The 17,922-nt window shown below is 45.6% G+C and overlaps 1 protein-coding gene across 4 annotated transcripts in view; it reads left to right on the top strand.

The window, feature by feature from the left end:
• The window catches only part of LOC142579569 (negative elongation factor A-like), a 66,448-nt gene extending 60,441 nt beyond the window's left edge, over nt 1-6,007 (top strand). For all 4 annotated transcript variants that reach the window (XM_075689919.1, XM_075689922.1, XM_075689920.1 and 1 more), the window contains exon 12: nt 2,869-6,007. In XM_075689919.1, coding sequence (XP_075546034.1) covers nt 2,869-3,044 — 176 coding nt within the window. In that variant the 3' untranslated portion in view covers nt 3,045-6,007. The remainder of the gene's footprint in view (nt 1-2,868) is intronic.
• Nucleotides 6,008-17,922: the final 11,915 nt, after the last annotated feature.

A 17,922-nucleotide genomic window follows, 5' to 3' on the forward strand; every position in this document is an offset into this window, starting at 1 on the left:
CGCCTTTTTTATTCCCAGGTGCTGTTCTCGTCGCAACGATTGCATTCATGAGGCTTACGTAACGCGCAGCTTCTGCCACTGTCAAGCCTGAATTGCTTGCGCTGTAACTTTCCATGTCGTCCTCATCACTGTCGCTAGTCGACACTTCAGCAACAACAGAGGCAACGATGGCGAAAAGTCGAACCTCGTAGCTGACATCTCTTCGTGGTCGCAGCATCGCTGCCGAGCAACTTCTTTACATTCCAAATGCCACACACAGTAGTCAACAGCAGATCCCTGTCATGTGCCAGCACCGACTTCTTCGTGTCATGTTTGATAGCACAGCCATTGTCTAATTTTTTTTCTATGCTGAGCATCCAGCATCTTTTTTATCCGAACTTCGGCATGACGCGAGTCCTTGCTTGCACGACACCACAACGCTCTGTGGCACAGCGCTGAAATGATGTGGATGTTCATGCGGCTTCACGCGCAAACGCACAGTGTGCTTGGAGGCCGTTGTTTCGATCTCTGAGGCTTGTTGTTCTGCTGGGCCGCTCGATAGAGACGACGCACCGCCGTGTTTGCGCGACGAAAAGGGGAAACAGTACGTGTTAACCGACATGTACGCAATAAGCTGGTACGGTTTATGCGGATACAAAACGCATTATGTTCAATGGCCGCTGAGTCGAGGATTTGACTTTACTACGTTTAAAACGAAACTGCTGTTTAGGCGGGTACGGTTTAACGAGGTTTTACTGTATAATAATGCAGGACAAATTGAATACTTAAAGGGCCCCTGAAACGGTTCGGACAAATTTTGTAGACGCGTAGGGTACAGCTTAAGTAGAACATTCGCACCACAATTTGAGTGAAGCGTTACGTATTAATGGAGCTACAAGTGATTAGAAGTTACCCTCCTCCCCATCCACGCTTTTCCTCCTCAACTCGTTCGCCGAGCGAGCGGGGCTCTGCTCCGCCTTCGCTGGTCCTCCGTCACGATGCGACGTCACATCGTCCACTTCCGGTTGTTTTGGAGCCCCCCCCCCCCGCCCGCGCGAGACTTTTCCGCTAGCCGCTTGGCTGTCGACCCCAAGCGAGAGCTATCGAAGCAGCGTACGTTGCGAGCATTCTGTCGTAGCGCCGAACGTGTCTGGTATTCCGTTAACCACAGGCAAGCTGGCCATTTCGGCAAATCACTGGAGGCATAAACTCAAGCTGATGAAGGAACTTTGGCGTAGACGTACGTGAGCGGCCTGATCGGTCTACACAGTCCAGACACTTGTTGGCGCAGCGCTTAACCAGCCAAACAAAGCGCTAATATTGCTCTAACCAAGTGTAAAACATTTTAAACATTTATAAAAACAACGTGTCGATGATTACACTCCTGCGAAAAATACGCACCAGCAGCAAAGAAGAATACGCTTCGTTGCTGCTACTGTGTATGGTTGCGCTCTATGCCACCAGGTGGCTGCACCGTGCAGACCATTCACATTTGCCCTTCTGCTCATCTCGGCTCATTCCGTTACGGCACAGTCAAGCGGCCAGACCCTGTCCCCTTGCGCTTACGTTTGCCCTAATACGGGACTCGCGAAACGCTGTTGCGTTAGTAATCTTCCGGTGTAAAGTGACGGCCACAAACGCGCAAATCCTGCCGCCGATCGGATAGCGGTAGTCCGATGCGCAGCAGCCAGTTCGCTCGTACGCTGCCTTGCAGAGGGACACGATGTCGCAGCTTGACATATTACCAGTCGCTACGTTTGCAGTCCACAAGGCAACAAAGTCGAATCATAGTGCTCGCGAAAAGACTGAGACCAACTGTGACCGCAGAGCTCTCGTCAATATGGAGTACGTTGTAACACAAGCAGACGACACTTGCTGTGTGCCGGAAGTGCTTAATGTACTGAAAAATTGTTCTTGTGCATTCTCTTTATGCTACTTTCTTATCATAAAAACAAATTAACTAACATTCCAACTATTACGAAGATCATTTGTTTACCATAAAGTTGGAAAAATTATCGATCACGCGCCCTGGTCAGCCAATCGGATAGCTCGCCCCACTGAGGTCGTATGGGTGATTTTGGTCATATGGGTATGGGCGGCTTAAAATTCCGCCGAGCAGTGTGCTGCGATCGGCAGCGATGTGCATCATTAAAACCTTATAATTAATTACACGCTTTACGCAGAGCACTTAGATGTGTCAATTAATGATCAGAAGGGCCTGCTTTAACGACTCAGTACGTTTGTAGAAAATTGTCAAAAGCGTTTCAGGGTCCCTTTAAAAGAATAGAAAAGGGAGCTCTACACTGTTTTGGCTGGTGCCATTAAGCTTGTCAGAATAAGCAGTGCTGCATGTACTTATGGGGCGCAACGTGTGAGAACAAGCTTAATATTTCTGCAACCTTGGTAACATCCTGATGCATGGTTCCAGTTTAGGCTGGTCAATGCATGCAACGCAGTGTTGTGTGGTTTTAGTGGCTGCTTTCACAAACTACCCAGAATGTCTACTTTTTCGTGGGATCCATGCTTTGTAAACTTTCGAAATTTAAATTAATCTTAAACATGTGGGTGTGGAAGTTGGGAAACTGCATCTTTATTTAATACCTAGACTAGCAAAAATAGCAAAAGAAATGGAAACTATAACATTGATACCCATGCTTCTTCAGTTACAGTTGATTTTAGTTTATTTTCACACTTCTGTCCAGAAAGGACAGTGTACACTTGAGTGCTTGCTTCAGGTAGTTCTGCTCCCTATGATGATGGATTTGTAACTTGTGAAAGAACAGGCTATTTGTCTTTGTGCTTTGAAGTCTATGGTTTTGTGTAACGTGTGGGTCCATGTATGAGAGAGCATCATTTACACTACAAATGCTTTTTTTTTTTTTTTTGCAGCCAATCCTTGCCCTGAGCTTGGAAACCTGATCACCATCCGGCTGAGTGAAAACAAGGAAGAAATTGTCCAGCCCAATGGTACCGTGAAGCAGGCCATCGTGGAGACACACTTTCAGATGAACTACACCACAGGGGAGTGGAAGCGTGTGCGAAAAATCCGGGAAGTGGAAGACTGAAAAAAAAAAAAGAAAGAAAGGAAGGAAAGCTGGCTCCACTTGGTGAAGTTCACTGAAGTTTCTTTTTTTTTTTTGTGAAGTGAGAATGGTCAGTGTCATGAAAGGTGGTATGGATGACAGTGGATGGCAGTGCATTTTGGACGAGGCTCAGTGTGCTGCGTGTTGCATCAAAAGGAAGGAGGAGGACACAGATGGCACGTTTGGTGCATAAAGACACTAAGCTCCCTTTCTCCTCTTTTTCTTTGTTTTTTTTTTTCTCTGGCAGGCAGCAAAAGTCATTGCAGTTTTTATGGTGTCGCACCACTTTGATAAAAAGAAAAAGTGCCCTGAGCATCTCTGTAGGGTTGTTTTCTCATGCACTCGGCAGTTCTTTCCTCTCTCTCTCTCTCAGCAATGAAAGTATACGTGCACCTCCTGCAGTATGTACAAGGTATTGAATAGAAAAGAGACAAGGATGATGTCACTGAGTGAGTGCCGTCTCATGTCGACCCTTTTTTATCAAATGCACAGTGTTGATTTTGGCAAGCTGATCCAAACAGCAACCTTTTTCTTTATTATTATTATTTTTAAAAAAAAGTTTTTGACTCTGGTACCTTTTTTTGAGCTTTGACAGGAAATGCAGTTACCTGCTTTTGATCTCAGGAGTGCCTTTGGTTGGCATCGTATTTGAGCTTTTGACAGGCATGTGGCCACTCACAGAGGGTCCTTGTATATGCAGACTTTGTAATCATCGGAGACCTATGGTTAAGAACCAAACGCACTCTTTAACCAGACACCACTGAATATCGCTGGATGCTCCACACATGTCATTCTTTAAGTGTATGGTACTCACTCATTCTAATTGCTCCCCTCCCCTCATCTTTTTTTTTTCTTTTTTCATTTGGCATTCTTGCAAGGCATCATTGACTGTAATTAGGAGCTCCATGTCGCAAGTCCACTGGGGAGGGGGGTTAGAGTGTACTAGAATATGGAGAGTGTCCGGAACGGCCGCTCTTTCAATGCATTAAAAAAAAAAGCCAAAAGACCGTAACGCCGTTGGGGGCGCTACTATCGGTAGCACTCACGCGGCATGGTGCAGCGGTAGAATGTCTGCCTCCCACGCAAAAGACCGGGTTTCGAATCTCAGCTAGTGGTAATGTTTTTACCTTTTTTTAAATACTTCATGTGTTGATGTTTAAATTCTTTATAGTGCTGCTTAATACTTGCTTCCGTTGCCATGTAATGCAAGAAAGAGTGAACCATAACATGGAGGAATAACAATAAAATTAAATTTTGTAACATTAAACGATAATTTTTGCAGTGCCACCTCACGGGAATGAACAAAACTATCCCAACCAAAGCGTGGCCTCCGAGGCTTGTACGCATACACAAGCCCGCCGACGCTGGCTCGACAGGCTTCGCTGGCTGTGTTTTCCGAAGCCATCAACACAGTAGCGCTAAAGAAGTGACATTTTGCCTGTGCTTTCATTCTTGCTAATTATAAACAAAACAGTGGACATAATAGTGTGCATGAGCTAAGTGCATGCAAATGAGATTTGTGCATAGAGGTAGGTTTAATTAGTTAACAAGCAAAGACTACCCTTCTTGAACAGCCTTCTTTATTGGCATAATACTTGACTTTTCAAAATATTTACAAGAGTGCATGCTCCTTGCATACCATCAGTGATGGGAGATTTGGGGTGCATTCTTGGGGTGCATTCAGCGTATGAGTACACGCATCGACGCAGCATATGCAGTGTTCGAAGCGCGCTGTTTCGCAGTCACCGAACGTTGGCTACTACAGCCCGTTTCCCTTTTGCGTCGATGGCTTCGGAAAATACAGCTAGCGAAGCAAGCGGAGCCTGTCGAGCCAGCGTCGGCAGGCTTGTGTATGCGTACCGGTCTCGGAGGCCATGCTTTGGTTCGGATAGTTTTGTTCATTCCCGTGAGGTGGCGCTGCAAAAATTATCGTTCTATGTTAAAAAATTTAATTTTATTGTTATTCTTCCATGTTAAGGTTCACTCTCTCTTGCATTACATAGCAACGGAAGCAAGTATTGAGCAGCAGTATAAATAATATAAACATCAACGCATGAAATATTAAAAAAAGAGAAAAACACTACCCTTTGCTGAGATTCGAACCGCGGCCTTTTGCGTGGGAAGCAGACATTCTACCTCTGCACCACGCCGCATGAGTGGTACCGATCGCAGCGCCCCCAACGGCGTTACAGTCGTTTGGCTTCACTTTTGGAAGCTTGTTCCAGGCACTCTCCAATTCTAGGTCACTCTAGGGGGGTCTTTAACCTTGTACAGTATACATCCTAGTGTTATTATGATGAAGTGTTTTCCACTCCATTGCTATTTAGTTGCAAAGAGACAATTGGATTGTGAGGCAGAAGGCAGAATCACTGTTTGTGTTTGGGCCTGTGTATGATAGTTGCTTTGCTAATAACCTTCAGTGTATATATGCACACATCTGATCCATGCATTTTCACCGCAGGTAATTTGTTGTATTCAGTCTCTTTCAAAACAAAACATGCCATTTGTAGGACACAAGGTCTGTTAGGCTTACCTTTAGAGTAAAAGAAAAAAAAACTGATGCCCTCAATTCTGTATTGATATATGAGATGGCTTATTTATTTCTTCATTCAGTGCTATGTTGTCAAACTACAGAAGTGTTATGCCTCATGTGTTACAGAAGTAAAAGCCATGTGTGTGCGACGCTTCATATATCCTGAAACAGGCATTGTGAGTGTATGAAGTCCCACGAATGCAAGGACTGTGTGCTTTCTGGGGAGGCATGTCAATCTGTGCTTCCCTTTGAGTCGTTGTTTCTTTCTTTAAAATCGTACTAGTTGGAGTGCTGATATAACTGTGCACTTTATTGCTGTATAATGTACACTGTGTAATATCCTCTTCCCTCATGCTTAAGGTCCCATGTTTGGAGAAGGAAAAATGATACAAATAAATATTTTCACAATGTTTCTATGCTCCTGAGCCGTACATGATCAAAGTTCAAGAGTTCTAAACCATGAAGTGCTACTCTGGTATGTCCATCAGATGCCGAAGTTGTCACACTGGTCACAATTTTTAATTCTCTGACGACATTAGTAACACAGTAAAAACTAACCTTGAACAAATTTCAGTATGCTTAGAAGTTGTGTTGTTATTGTTCAAGCTGTGCAAGACTGTATATTGAACATCACTGTGAAGCCCATGCAAAAATGCATCATGCCCAAAATCCAAAAATTGTGCACAAACCATAGACGACGATTGTCAATGTAATTGAATAGCGTGAACGAACAGTCAAACAAATGTTTTCCTTGCAGAGTCCTAACACTGACCAACCACAAAAATGGGCAGAAGAGGCCAAGAAAAGCTATTCGCTCTAAGAAATTGCGTTGTTAACATAGGTGGCTAACAAATTTTGCACTTGGTAACTTTGGTGAGTGCAGGTTGGGTGCTTCATCTTGTGCCTCATCAAATTCACATAAAAAAAAGAAACTGATTGACATTGGTAAATTGCTACTTGACAGCATGCATGACAAAATTTCAGTGCATTATTTGTAGTGATGTTTGTGTCTGTGCCAGTATGGGGATAAAGACAGCTCATCATACAGATATCTGTAGTGCAGGGAGTACATAGTTGCAGAGGGCAGTGGAGTTGACAAACGCACATGTACGCACATGTACGCACAGCAAAGTCACGAATAGGCTTGTGCAAATATTTGATATATTGAAATATTCAGAAAGAACTAATATATATTTGAAGACATGTACTATGGGCAGTTTCGGTATCGTTGAGGAAGATGCACTGTCATTGTCACGGCTTGTAGCCAACACATTTACAGACGCTGACCGATTTTTCGGACTTTCTCGGTTAATGGAACAGCCACCTTCTTTGTTCAACCAGTGTACTACAGCGACTGATGTTTTGGACACCATACCACTCAATTTTTTTGGCCTGATCCGTGCGCTAAATGCCAAAAAAATGGCGGCTGTTAAGAAAGTAGATGTCAATGAGATAGCCCCTCACACTCACTTTCGTTGGTGAGATGATTTCTCGGCTCAGCTTTCCTAGGGCCATACAGCAACTACAAATAGATCTGCATTGATATTCTCAGTACCAAACTAACTTTGGCCGCTGAATCCTGGTGAAGCAGCGCTGGGCAGGCCTAACATCCAAGGCCGTATGACAGTGGTTCTAAACCGTTGTGACAAGTTTGCTGGTATTTCAGAGGTAAGCTGGGCGAAAAATTGACAAGCGCCGCCGCGCCGCTATGAGGTTACATGCACAGTCGACTTGCCTTAAGCCAATGCTGATGGGGTTGATGAAACTGGTCGAATTTTCCGATGGGTCAAATTAAACAAATGGCACAAAAAACGCTGAAACACGCCCTTGATTCACTTGGCAACATTTGCCTTTATATTTAGCTGCGCCGCAGTAGAGCTGTGTTCTGCGGTGAAGCACACCAAGCGGGGGAAAGCTGCCACTGTTATAGGACATAGCACGCATTCCTTAATTTACACACACACATGCAACGTCTCCGGTCACGTTACGACCATCGATGTTAAGATTGACACCCCCCCCCCCCCCATCTTTCATTGGCTTTAAAAGTTCAAGTTGTTTTCATCTTACTGCCTTCTTTTTCACTAGCTTTCCCAAAATAGATGTTTTTCTCCGTTGGTGCACGGAGCGCGCGCATATTGTTAAGGAACATGTAGTAGGCACCGTTAACAGCCTCATATACGAGACACACATGGTAGGCGAAACGAGGGCTCAAATCGCACAACAACTTCAGGTACAGCTCTGAATGGCTGCCAGTATGCTTATTAGGCATCTAGCAGATTGTACTGTGACCGGAGATTGTGCATGCGTGCCTGTATAGTTAAGGAACGTGTACTTTATCCTGTGACGGTGGCTCTCTTTTCATTCTTGGTATACTTCACTGCAATAAACTGTGTACCCTTCACCGCATAATACGGTCGCAAGCTGACCAGTCAAGTTCGAATTATCCGGTAAAGGCCAATTGCGCGATTGAAATAACCGAGGTTTGGGTCAGTAGGAATGTATGGATGCCGGCCGGCACCTTCGGTCGTGTTCGAATTAACCGAAAGAAAAATCGAATTAGCCGAAGTCAAATTATTGGAAGTCTGCTGTCCCCAAAATAAAGCGAATCTAAGCATCTGTTCGTGGTGCATGCAGTGCTCACCGAATGAAATGCATCAATTTAGGTCTAACTAACGCGCGTACTTTAATTTCCACCAGCTGCAGTTCGTGTCACATTGACGTAATCTTGGCGCGCAGACTGAGATTGTAGTCCGTGTCATCTTTTGGAGTCTGTCTTGTCTGTCTTTTGGAGTCTGTCTTGAGTATGTCTTGGAGACATGCACATCGAGCACCGCGGGGTCGAAGCACAAACGGAAAGGGCGCCAACGCGGTCGCGGACGCTACATTCATCTCGCAGGTGCTACGCCTGGTGTGCCACAGGGAGAGCACACATTGGTACGCATGCGAAGAGGAAGCGCCGCGACATGCACAGCGAGCACCGCGGGGTCGAAGCACAAACGGAAACGGCGCGAACGCGGTCGCGCACGCTACATTGATCTCGCAGGTGCTACGCCTGGTGTGCCACATGCTGTAAAGTTTTGGAGTTGGGCATGAATTAGATTGTAGCTGGCCCATGCCGTCGTCCAATACATTCACGCTGAGGACGTTGTTGAAGTGAGAGACTTGTTCTCATCAAGAACTAGGAATATGGGTTCATTTGCAGTATCTACATAAGGACGTTGCAGTTCATCAGTCTAGCATGACTGCGAGAGAAAGCTCACTGAGGAGCCTCGCAACAGCTCCTTAAATACACTCTGTCCTCCCTAGACCCCTAGGTGAGAGAAAACGTTCGACCAGAGTCATCGTAGCCGAGCCGCCTTTGAGCGGGAGGGCTTACACACACACGTCCGCACAGGTTTCACGGCCCCCACCGAGGCGAGACGGTCTTCGCAGAACTGGGTCTTGCCCTAAGGAGGCGCCTCTTAACCACCGAGCTGACCCCCGCAGAGTGGCCGCCGTGGTTCTTCATTATCTGGCGTCTTGAAAGGCGCGTGGGACGGTGCCGCCAAATACATTCCCTCAGGAACTCCCCCGCTCCCGACAGACCAGGTCGGTGATGGCGAGTTATAAAAAAGCCTGGTTCGCCGACTTCGTCTCGGCATTCCGGCGACGAAGAGTTGCTGAATCGGTGTATTGCCCTCCTCACACAGTCAGTCGCCGCAGCAGACATCGTGACGCCAAGAGGCTGCGGAATGACGCCTTGTCCTTTCAAAGCAAGTCTCCACAGCAGACCTAGGGGCGCCGTTCGGCTGGAGACTCACGGTTGGTTCCTAGAAAACGTCAACCTCGCTGCTGCAGCTGGCTGATAAAACTTTGCATGTCGGTACCTCCGCAGGCCGTTCCTAACAATGCGAAGAAGAGGCGCCGCGACATGCACAGTGAGCAACGCGGGGTCGAAACACAAACGGAAAGGGCGCGAACGCGGTCGCGGACGCTACATTGATATCGACGGTGCTACGCCTGGTGTGCCACAAGGAGAGCACACATTGGTACGCATGCGAAGACGCCGCGACATGCACAGTGGGCACCGCAGCGTCGAAGCACAAACGAAAAGGGCGCGAACCCGGTGATTCTCCACTTTCAGGCGTCTTCCTCCTGCTGCACTCGTTTCTCTCGCGGCTTGAAACACAATCTCGCCGATTGTAAAACGTGTAAAAGTTATCCAGGAGTCATCGAAGATGTTTCTGAGTGAATGAGCGAACGCTTCTCGAAAGCTATTCATTTTAATAAAATAATGATGCGCTTGAGGACGTATATTGTTGCAATGTGGATATTAGGTACGTTAATTGTTTGTTTCATTACATAATTCGGTAAAGAACAGAGTCGCTAACCAGAAAATCTGTAGCGCTAGTGTCTATACACACCTATAAGCTGATTCGTTGTATGTCTTGTATCCGACGGCGCTCGCGCCGGCGTACAAGGCGACTGCACCGCCGCTGTACTGCTATCTAGCCATACAAGAGAAAAAGAGAGAGAGAGCCAGAAGAGTGGGAGGGCTGTCTTCACCGAGCACTCCATCCCAGCGCATAAACGTCCATACGCCCCTAAGCTCTCACGCGACAGCGCGCACCCTTTGCATCGGCGCCTTTGTATCGGCGGTCAAAGTCCTCACCACTGCAAAAGTTAGCGAAAGAGCGAAACAAACCTATACTTTCCGGACAGCACGCGCCCGAGCCGTTTCTTCCCGCTTTTCTTACGCGGCCCTGCCCTGCGGTGTCTTATCGCTTGTAGCGACTGCATAGCCACGGATGTCACGTTGACCGGCAAGACGAAAAAGGCGAATGGAAATCGAAGGCAGTTCCTTTAATGTTATGGCGCATGCTCAGATGCAAGCTATCTCACACCAGGCGTTAGCGGTATACAGACGTCGCCCGTGCAGACCGAACCGCGCTCGCTGACACTTGGTGGACGAGCGCCTTCCGCGCGCTGGTCATTTCCGCCTCCTACCCTGTGCGCAGGGTGGTAGGCACACTGCGTGAACAGCTAGTGAAGTTAGACCATGGTTGCAAAAGACACGAAGAAAGGAGGATGCCAGTGAAGGAATGCCAGTACGGTGGAAAGGTATGGAACGACGTGTATATACTACAGCTGGCCGCGCCAAACTTGCACTGCAAGTGAGTCGGCCCTCCTGGCTGTCTTAATCCGTGCTGTTAGCTATTAGCACTGTTAGCGCACCCTTTGAGACGTTAAACCAAAATCATTGTTAAGAAGATTGGCGTCCGCGACACGCTCGAAACTTAAGGAGAGCTGGCGTGCCGACGATGCACGGCTCCAGTCGAGCGATGGAGTGCTGTGTTGCTGAACGAAGAAACGCATAGGGCACGTTTAGGGGTTCGAAAGAGCCCGAGGAAAGCCACAACAATCTAGTACCATGCCTTAAACATTAAGAATGATGTGAGATTATGCTTCCTTTTCTTTACGGCACAAGGTTATATTAACATTGCTCTAGGCAGACGTGACAGAGGCTGTGCACATACTCGCGTTCCTTGTTTATATCTTTTGGGAGCCCTTTCGCCTCATCAACCACGTTCAGCGCTCCCTGTACACAGCACGCTGACCCGATCAAGATCCTCGCCTTTTTTCTGTTACTAGACCCTTCCAACTTTCTTTTTTCTCTTCTGGACAATGATTCATGACAACGGACGCATTAGCTTGCTCAATTAACGGAGTACGTTGCTACGACGTTCCTATACCAAACTTTTTCGTAAAGAATGGCTTCCGTTTACGATATCGCTAACTTAAGACGACATTTGCTGCCAGTATACCCGCGGAACTGCCGCCGATAGTAAATAGCCGCAGGACGATGTTATATACGTTAAGATTAGGTGAAATGGAAATTGATTTGTTGATCGGCTTGCAGTCGTCAGTTTCGACCTAATGGCCCAAACCTAATTCTACTTGTGATATCTGCAGTTTGGCTGTAATCTGTGCGCCTTATGGCTGGCGTTAGCCGAAATAAGAAGTACTATGTGGTTCTGGTCCGGAAGAAAAGAGCTAATGAAACAGAATGAGAACAGGCACGAAAATGACGACGATATAAGTAAACATTTTTGGAGGTTCTATGGCAAAACCGGTGTCTCGATCAGTAAGTTGACGTTTACTCTAAAAACAAAACGAGTCCCAACTATACTGATTCCGAGTTACCAGTGATTTCTGGTGCGTATGTCTGCTCGATAATGCTCGTAGTGGAACATTCTACGGGAACGTTTCGTTGAGACTAATAGAAAGCAATATTTTGTCTGTTGATTCGCCAGCAGTTCGAGCGTGTGCAATACCTTTCAGTAGGTTAGGCTTTTCACGTAAGGCAAGCCCGACGGCTCGTACAAATATATTCGCGCGAGCACACTTTGCACACTTAAAAAAAAGAAAAAGAAAGAGAGAGAGAAAGGAAAAGAAACGTTATGCTGTTACTCTGCCCAGCTTATCAGGATAAACCCGCCTGAAGCTCTATGTGCAGCCATCACTACCCGCGTTTTCTTTATTTCATGCGTTGCACAGTGACAATGCTTTATTTTAGATGAATACACTGCACAAAATATTGGGAGAAAACGAAGAAAATTTATGTTTTTTACAGAAAAGTTATTTCGATGCAAACTACAGATATTGTTTCATTAAAAAATTGCTGAAGGGCAGATTTTCTTTCTCGTTTAACTTTAACAGAATTAATCCTATAGGTATAGAGTAAAGTGATAAGTTAGACAAGAATATTACGGACGAAATTAGTTTTGTTGGTCTCTTTACTATCCTGAATTAATATTTGTGTGCTGCTTCACCACGTATGAGCAGTCAGACATCATATGCGTCAGCCAGTTAATCTGAATTTATGAAAACATGCAGCTGCTCACCGGGCCAGTCGCCCCACTCAAATCGTGGCTGCGTAGAGTTTATTTTCTCATGTGTCGGCGCAGTGCCGGGCCTCTTGTCACTTCTGATGCTTTCGATGTAACGAGTACGATTTGTTACAAACACATCGTAGTCCTGCCGACGGACTACCTCCTACTCCCTTGAAACTGCAGACAAGAGGGGAGTAAAAAGTTACTTCCATAAAATAGCGAACTTATGCAACTGTTCTTTCCCGTGAAATGACGTAAAAATGTCATCAACGTAATATGCTAGCGAAACTACGGGAAATGTGACAAGCAGAAAACAGAAGACAAGAAGAGAGATATGTCACTAAGATTGGTCATACTTTGCTGTTTTATTTTGTGTTTTATTTTTTACAACATTTTGCTGGGTAGCATAAAAAAACCCGAAGTTTCACTTCTGTTGTTTGTTCAGTTAAGTTTCGTGAATGAGCGGCCTGAATCCCAAGAAGAACATGATACCTGTCTCTCAACTCGGCGTCAAATGATTAACTGTGTGTTAAAGAACACAGAAGGGAAAAGGAAGGAACGAGGAAATAAAAAAATAAAAATAAAGACAGCGTTACATGGAAACTGGATTCAACCGAATCCAAGCGTTAACGGCAGCAGGCTTTTATTTTCCGCTGGCTGGAAGTGGCCCTCTTTGTTTGCAGGGTAATTAGACCGGGTAACAGCTGAACTTCTCGAAGCTGTAAGTGCTGTTCCCGCCTTTTTTTTTCTCTCTGTGGCGGAAAGGTAATTTTGTTTTCCCTTATATGGTGATTGGACGTATTGTGGAAGGCAATGAGGTGGTCGAAAGCGGTTTGTTTTCGACTTTCCAGACTGCACGAAATGAAGCTTTGCCAATTAAGAACACGAGACCGGTCTGGAGAAAACTCTATGAACGACGAAGGTCTGTGGAAGGCAAGTGCGAAAATTGGGCGGGGAGGCTGTTGGCAGAAGAGTCGTGTTCGTTGGTGCAGCTTGAAGAGAAATTTTGTAGTAGGGAGCTCACGGCTTGTTTGATTTTGCTTTTGCTTGCTGCATCAGTTGTTGCGTGAGGGTTCTTAGTTTTTCGTATAACAGAGTGAAGATAGGCACTGGTTGGGTGAGGGGGAGGAGGCAAATAGCATTACAATAAACCCTCGTTATAGGGAACCTGCATATACTGGCTAACGTCTATCAGAATTAGGATCATCTTTATTTATTACATATAGTATAATTAGTGCGTTTAGTTATGGGATATATACAAAAGAAGGCTCTCAAAGTCAGTGCGGTAAGAGCGAGACATCTTGTTGATATACCTACAAACAGGAAAAATCAAAATTGTTATTACAGCAGACGGCAAGTTGTTACTACATGATTGAAGTGTGAGCGAATGAAGTGGAAGCTACAAGCAATAGTGAAGAGAAACGCTGCTCCCGATTACACTCTCTCAGGGATCCGTGTATCTTTCCACTGATACGTTGAAGAAACGGCTATATAAATGATTTACTTCTTTACTAGACCCGCAATGACATGAATAGTTAATCCATTGGGGGCATAAATAGCAAAATGACAGGTAAATGAAACAAGGCCCAAAGAACTTTGGCTTTCTGATGATGACTGAGTAAACCATCATCGCACTCACCGTGGTTTCAGCCACAGAGTTTTCTACAGCACGCCATTTCGGTGACTATATTTGGTGCGTGCACTGGCTGCCTTGAACCTTATTTTTTCAGGGTGGTCATCGTGCTTTCCTTTATCCCGATGTGTTCCTGTTTGCGTGGCTCGACACAATGCTGACAAAACCAGAAGAAGACACTGTGCGGACAACATTTAATTGAACACTTCAGAGCCAAGTATGCGTAATTTTCGTTTAAATAAAAAAAATTTATATCCTTTTCAGCAAAAATCAATCAGCTGTGCTTTGGAAAAGTTATAACACCTTTTATACGGCACCTACAACCCTTTGAAAACATTGGGTTCCGGCCAACATGCTGAAGGATAGACATGCAGGCAATTGTAGGATGCGTGTAGAAAGCTTGCAGGCCGCGTGCGCTCTGTTTATTCGTGCTCTGCTTATGCGCGCCCTGCTTATTCCAATCTCCTGACGTCAAACTTACGTAACCGCCGACGGAAGGATCTGACGGTGACCTGCAGATAGACCCCGAAAAGTGTGTGAAATAATCCAGGAATGCTAACGGCATTTAAAAAAAATGACAGTATGGTAGAGTTTCCATTTACTGTTTGAAAACCACATGTATGAACAAAAGTCATTTCAGCGCAGGACGTGGTTGTTAGCGCTGCTGTGACCGATTCCATTGTTTTTTTTTACCCCGCTTTAATGTGTTCGCATTCTTGGGGTACTTCGCGTACTTTTCGGGGGCTATCTATCTAGCCAGGTTGCTGCATGACGCGTTTCTCTGCTGTCGCACGCACCCGCGCGCGATGTATTTCGGAGGTCACGCGCAGGCTTAGCAGCGGCGGCGCTAGATGGCGCCGAGTGTTCTTAGGGAAGCTCGAAAAAGGAGTCCCGGTGTAGTACACGCCTCATACGTAACTTGTTTCAACGGTGGCAATATGTTATGTCGGTACATATTGATTCAGTGCTAACTCACTTCTGTCGACAGTCATCGAGAGTTTGGTATCGCCGCAATGCTTTTTTTTTGCAGTCTTTCGAACGATTCATATCTACACAGCGTATCCAGCTCGTGAGGCCCCTGTATGGAAGGTTGCAGCGATGTTGAAGGAAGGTAACGTGTAGTTCATGTAAGAGTTACGGTGAAATCAAAGTGTCTATTATGGGTCACTGGCAGACAAGAAGGATAAAAAAGAAACAAAGAAGAAAACACAGTTATGTACAAAATACTGTGTACACACCCACTACCACGAAGTGCTGGCTATCACTTAGGGCATTCGAACCCGTATGAAGCGTGTACTGACAAATCTTTCAGCTAGGCTTAAATTGGAGCGCAAATAATATGTCAGTACACCAAATCAGAATGTATTACTCTGAAAATCAAGAGTACGCGGACACTTGCAGGGACACTAAAGAGAACTACTAAATTAGTTTTGATGGCTTATCATTCCTTCAAACTCAATTTTAACAAATTTTGCGGTGATAGGCTGATTACCAAAAGAGAAAATGAGGGCCATTGCGCCATTAAAACAAAAAAAGAATAAAGAAGAAATGTGATCAAATCTTAGTTTTGATAAATCAGTGTGACGTCACGGATGTCAAAATCTCTTCTCGTACTTGAGCCAAAGTGGCTCAAAAAGTGGCAGTAAAAATTACAGAAACGTTTTAAGTTTTTAGCTTATTTAGAATACAATGTGGTCCACCTTTAGCGATAAACTATTTTTTCGGCTTAGTAAAGCATTTTCTTGCGCAACTTGGTTCATAAGTACAACAAAAATTGCAACATTGTGTTTTCGGGGACATTGTAGAAGCGTAGTGCACAAATACAGGTCAACTTGATGTTCCCTTTAACGTCTCTTTGAAACGTTTAGTATTGACAGAGTTATGGGGTATCACGTTTGAGAAACATTGGTCGTATGTAAGGTGAATGGACAGAATATTTAAATGCTGCTGGTTACATCTGGATAACAAGAAAACTTGACCGGTCAGGTTCGTGACATTGTAATCGGTCGTTGCTTTTTTTTTCTTATTTTGCTTCGGCACCTTGCCATAAGCCCATAGTACAAGAACATTTCAATTTTTTCAATTTCTTTATAAAACGGCATCGGCACTGATCTTTCTTAATAACGGGAATTATATGAAGGCATGATGAAAATGTTGACTAAAACAAGGGCAGCATGCAGCTGGAAACGTGCTTTATGGAGCAGTCTAAAACTGCTTTCATCACAGCTTCAGTTCAACGTCACAATCGCCTCAGTGTTGCTGTCACGCTCAGTATTGCTGTCACTATAGTCATGGCCGCTGGATCCAGCGGCCGTGCCATAGTAAACGCTTTCTTTCCTACAGGCGTCCGTAGAATAGACTAATTTGATGGTTCATTGAGAAAATTGGACAGAGCTGTCATTACAGGGGATTTTATTCACATCATATTTCGTGGGGTTATCGCTCAGATACGAGTGGTGAACTCCTGCGATAACGGCTATCATTAAAAATGTTCGCTGCTGTAATAGAGGGGCCGTAACACTTATGCGCCGAGATTCAAGATCTGTGATCGGCCTAACTCATGCAGCCGCTGGAGTTAGCATGCCATCATGGACGTCTCTAGATAGTGGAACTGCCAGTGATCATTTTCCTTTAGTTTCTTTTCTATCATGCGTTCCTTGCATAGAGTCAGTGATGAAACGATGAAATTTATCAACAGCGAAGCATATAAAGAGATTGTGCACTCTGCTATTAACTCATTAACTTCGCCTGATAACGCTGAGCGCGCGGAGAAGGTTCTAAAAGGTCTTATTCGCACAACAGTGCAGTCTACATTTATTATGGGAGTTTCTACTAGAAGCAGGAAAGGTTCCCCATGGCGGACTGAAGAATGCGAAAAGGCATATCGTCTTAGGAAAGCTGCGGGGAAGAGCCTACTTCAAAATCAAAGCCCCCTAAATTGGATTAACTACAAATTCTTTGCTGAAAGCTAAGGATGACTATAACGCTAATGCAGACACTTGTTTATATGAAAAAAAAATTACCGACGATTACGTTACTTCCTAATGCGAAATTTGAGCGCAGCAAATAAGCTGTTTCACCTTTTCGATAGATTGAGGCAAAGAAATCGAGCAACACATGTATGCGCTATCACAGAATTTTTTTTTATTTTTCACACGTATTCCTTTAACAAAGACTCCACTAGGTAAGCTTCTGCTTCGGCGGCACGCACCTCTGGATTCTGACGGCGACGGCGCTGGGCCTCTGCTCTGGCAGCTCGTTTAGCAGCAGCAGCAGCAGCAGCAGACGGAGGACTTCCATCGGTCGTCTCGCTCATGGCTCAGAAAGAACTGGCAGATAATTTCGCAGTGGCGAACGGCAGCGGCAATTTCGGCTCGGGCGGTGCACATATACAGATCCGCCGCCACCGATCTGGCTCTCTGATTGCCACCGCACAGGGCGAACGGCAGCGGCAATTTCGGCTCGGGCGGCGCACATATACAGATCCGCCGCCACCGATCTGGCTCTCTGATTGCCACCGCACAGGGGTTGCATTGGAGGAGGAGCGAAGAAAGGAATTAAGTTCGAGCCGACGCTTTGACAACCGGAGACTCGCAGGAAGAGGGGGGAGGGGGGCGGCGTGTACACCCAGCGGCAAACGATGGGGGCAGAAGCGCGCGCAGCAAGCGGACAACACGATAAAGGGAGGAGGGAAGAGATAGCAGCGACTGACTGATGCCGCTGACGCCGATAGTGAGTCAACCCCAGCTGCGGAGTTGGTTTCAGGGACAACGCCGCCGATGCCGACACAAACAATATGATACCCTCGCTTCCGCAGCGCTA

Source organism: Dermacentor variabilis, chromosome 4 (genome assembly GCF_050947875.1).
Source record: "Dermacentor variabilis isolate Ectoservices chromosome 4, ASM5094787v1, whole genome shotgun sequence".
NCBI lineage: Eukaryota > Metazoa > Arthropoda > Arachnida > Ixodida > Ixodidae > Dermacentor > Dermacentor variabilis.